This window comes from Ananas comosus, unplaced genomic scaffold (assembly GCF_001540865.1).
Source record: "Ananas comosus cultivar F153 unplaced genomic scaffold, ASM154086v1, whole genome shotgun sequence".
NCBI classification, from domain to species: domain Eukaryota; kingdom Viridiplantae; phylum Streptophyta; class Magnoliopsida; order Poales; family Bromeliaceae; genus Ananas; species Ananas comosus.
Genome location: NW_017891350.1, coordinates 15,509 through 18,368, shown reverse-complemented (window position 1 = coordinate 18,368; position 2,860 = coordinate 15,509). Strand labels below are relative to the sequence as shown.

The window sequence follows — 2,860 nt, the reverse complement described above, 5'->3', positions numbered from 1 at the left end:
AAAATTTCGATTTAATTTATAATTACATGTATTATATGGCATCCAAGCATATCAAAATTAGTAAGTTGTGGATAATATTCAGTCCCTTTAATATTGCGTTGATCCTCGGAAGAACTCAACATCTAAGTAAAAGGATTTCCAAAGTTATTGTCTTTATAAATGTGCCTTTTGGACTTTATTGATCGTACATGTTAAATTAGATTTTAATTTTTTTTAAAGAGTCCAGGTCTTTGGAGCTTCAATCACATAGCAATCAGCTTAAAAACGTTTCTTCTCTACACAAGTCAAGCAGGGAGACGAGACCAGCTTATTGAGTGGTTATCAAAATTTTGAAAAGTAAAAGAAGATTTCCCACACCTCTACAGATGGCTAAGAACCATTTTTGACATGAATATGTTTTTATCTACATGATTCAATTACGAAGAAACTAAGCCAAGCAGCTAGGTACCATGGTGATCAAGAAGGCTTCAGCACATCCTCTTTTCATGAGCACCACACCACTATCTGCCTCCCGAGCTATACTGATCACATGCCTTCTCCTATTCGATATTAGCAGATTAGCTTCTGCACGAAAGAAGCACCCGAGATGTCCGTCTTTCTCTTGTGGACCTCTGCACGACATTGGTTATCCATTCCGCTCGAAGGGCGACCCCCCCAAATGCGGGGATCGTCGATTTCAGCTTGCCTGTGAGGCTGGTAACAAGACTATCTGGGATATCCACCAACCTGGGACATACTACGTTACCGAGATCTCGAAGAGGTACCCAAATTTCTTTGGTTACCTATATAACAATTTCACAGTTGTCGATGCCAACTTGGCTAACGGCAGCTGCAGTCTTCCCTTGCAGTCTCTTTCCCGCACCAGCATCGAGAGCATGGGATTATATGCAAGCGATTTTACGTGGGCTACCTTTGTGAGCTGTACGAGGATGATAGTAAACAGCACATATAACCCTGTTCCTTGTTTGAGCAAGACCGATGCATTTGCGTATGTTATACTTTCATCTCAAGCGCTTCAGCTGGAGGATACGGAGCGTTTCTGTAGCTTCTTAGCGATGACTCCGGTTATGTTCGATCCAGAACGAATGCAGCTGATGAATGGAAACATGATCTCGCTGGAGCATCCCACAACAGAATACGTCTTCCAGCTCCTGAAGCGTGGATTTCCTGTTCCGATTTACTCAGCAGGTCTTCCTGCTCTGTTTTACGCAGCAGGTCTTCAGGATTTTTCCGGCTTTTATGGTTGTCCAAAAGAAGCTGTATGGTAAGTTGAGTACCACGCAAGTTCCTCCACCAAATAGCCTCATGCATAGACATTCAGACACATTCACACAGATGTAGAAGACACATTCAGGGAGAGAGAGAGAGAGAGAGAGAGAGAGAGAGAGAGAGAGAGGGGTAGAGGAACAATATTTGGTATATGGCTAGATTCATCTTTTATTTATTTGATTTAATTTCTTTTATTAGATTTGAATGGAGAGAGGGAGATTTCACTTTGTGAGAAAACGCATTCTGAGTAACAGAAAACGTGCTCTATGACTTCTCAATTCTCATCAATGTGAATAATTTGTCATCCCGCATGTTGTGCAGGAGCTCTCGGACGGATATATACGTAGGGATTCTCTCTCCGAGATTCTTCTTTGCTCGCAGTGGAGTGGCTTTGATAGAAAGTATGGAATACATTCACAAGCGCCCTTCACAATGGGTTTTGGTTCTCTTGTTGGCATTAGATTCTACTGTAAAAATTTTGACAGGTAAATAAGACTACCCCTTCTTAAGCCTAGACTGCACTTTGTTGTCACTCTATTAATTCTCATCCATTAAATCTGCATACTGCAGTTCTCTCAATTCTCTGCAGATTCGTTATTGCGCCATTGGCAATATTCCTTTTCTTGGCACACAAGTTGTGGAGAGAAAAGAAATCAGTGGATGCCGTCGAGAAGTTCCTTCGAAGCCAGAGGGCGCTCGCGCCGATGAGGTACGCATATACCGACCTCATTGCAATCACAGGCCACTTCCGAGAAAAGCTCGGCCAAGGAGGATTCGGTTTTGTATCCAAAGGAGTTCTCCCTGGCGGCGTTCTTGTGGCAGTGAAGATGTTGTTAAGCAATTCTAGATGCAATGGGGAAGAGTTCATCAACGAGGTCTCTACCATCGGTAGGATCCACCACGTCAACGTGATAAAGCTTGTCGGGTTCTGCTCCGAGGGATCGAAGAGGGCCCTCGTCTATGAGTACATGCCTAACGGATCGCTCGACAAGCATATCTTCTCTGCCAATGGAGTCGCTGGTCGGCGAACATTCACGTGGGACAAACTCAATGACATAGCCTTGGGAATCGCCCGTGGCATCAACTACTTGCACCAGGGATGCGATAAGAGAATTTTACACTTCGATATCAAGCCACAGAATGTCCTCTTAGACCGAAACTTCACTCCAAAGGTTTCCGATTTCGGGCTAGCAAAATTGTACCCAAAGGACACCAGCCTTGTGTCGATGAGTACTACTAGAGGAACAACAGGATACATTGCACCTGAATTGATTTCGAGGAGCTTCGGGGATATATGCTCACAAGTCTGATTCTACAGCTTACGGAATGCTACTGATTGGAGGATGACGCGGGGAGGAAGGACGCGAAATGCTGACCCCTCTGAGCTGAGATTCAGCACGGCCTATTACCCTTCTATGGAATATTCTGACGATCGATTTAACCACAGCACTGAACTAAGTGATAATAAGCCATGCCACTCTTGATATTGCCAGAGGTGGAGCGAAATTTATGGCGAGTTGGGCGGGAGTGTTTGGGTGTATGTCAAATAAAGACCCTCTGCCCCCTGCATGTAGCAAAGTTATAAAAGCTA

At 44.0% G+C, this 2,860-nt stretch overlaps 1 protein-coding gene across 1 annotated transcript; it reads left to right on the top strand.

Annotated features, from left to right (window-relative positions):
- Positions 1-389: 389 nt before the first annotated feature.
- Positions 390-2,579, top strand: LOC109704852 (probable LRR receptor-like serine/threonine-protein kinase At1g53420). The gene is made up of 4 exons (XM_020225637.1): positions 390-760; positions 836-1,264; positions 1,591-1,754; positions 1,840-2,579. The coding sequence occupies exons 1-4, from the start codon at positions 450-452 to the stop codon at positions 2,577-2,579; spliced, it is 1,644 nt and encodes a 547-aa protein (XP_020081226.1). The 5' UTR covers positions 390-449.
- Positions 2,580-2,860: the final 281 nt, after the last annotated feature.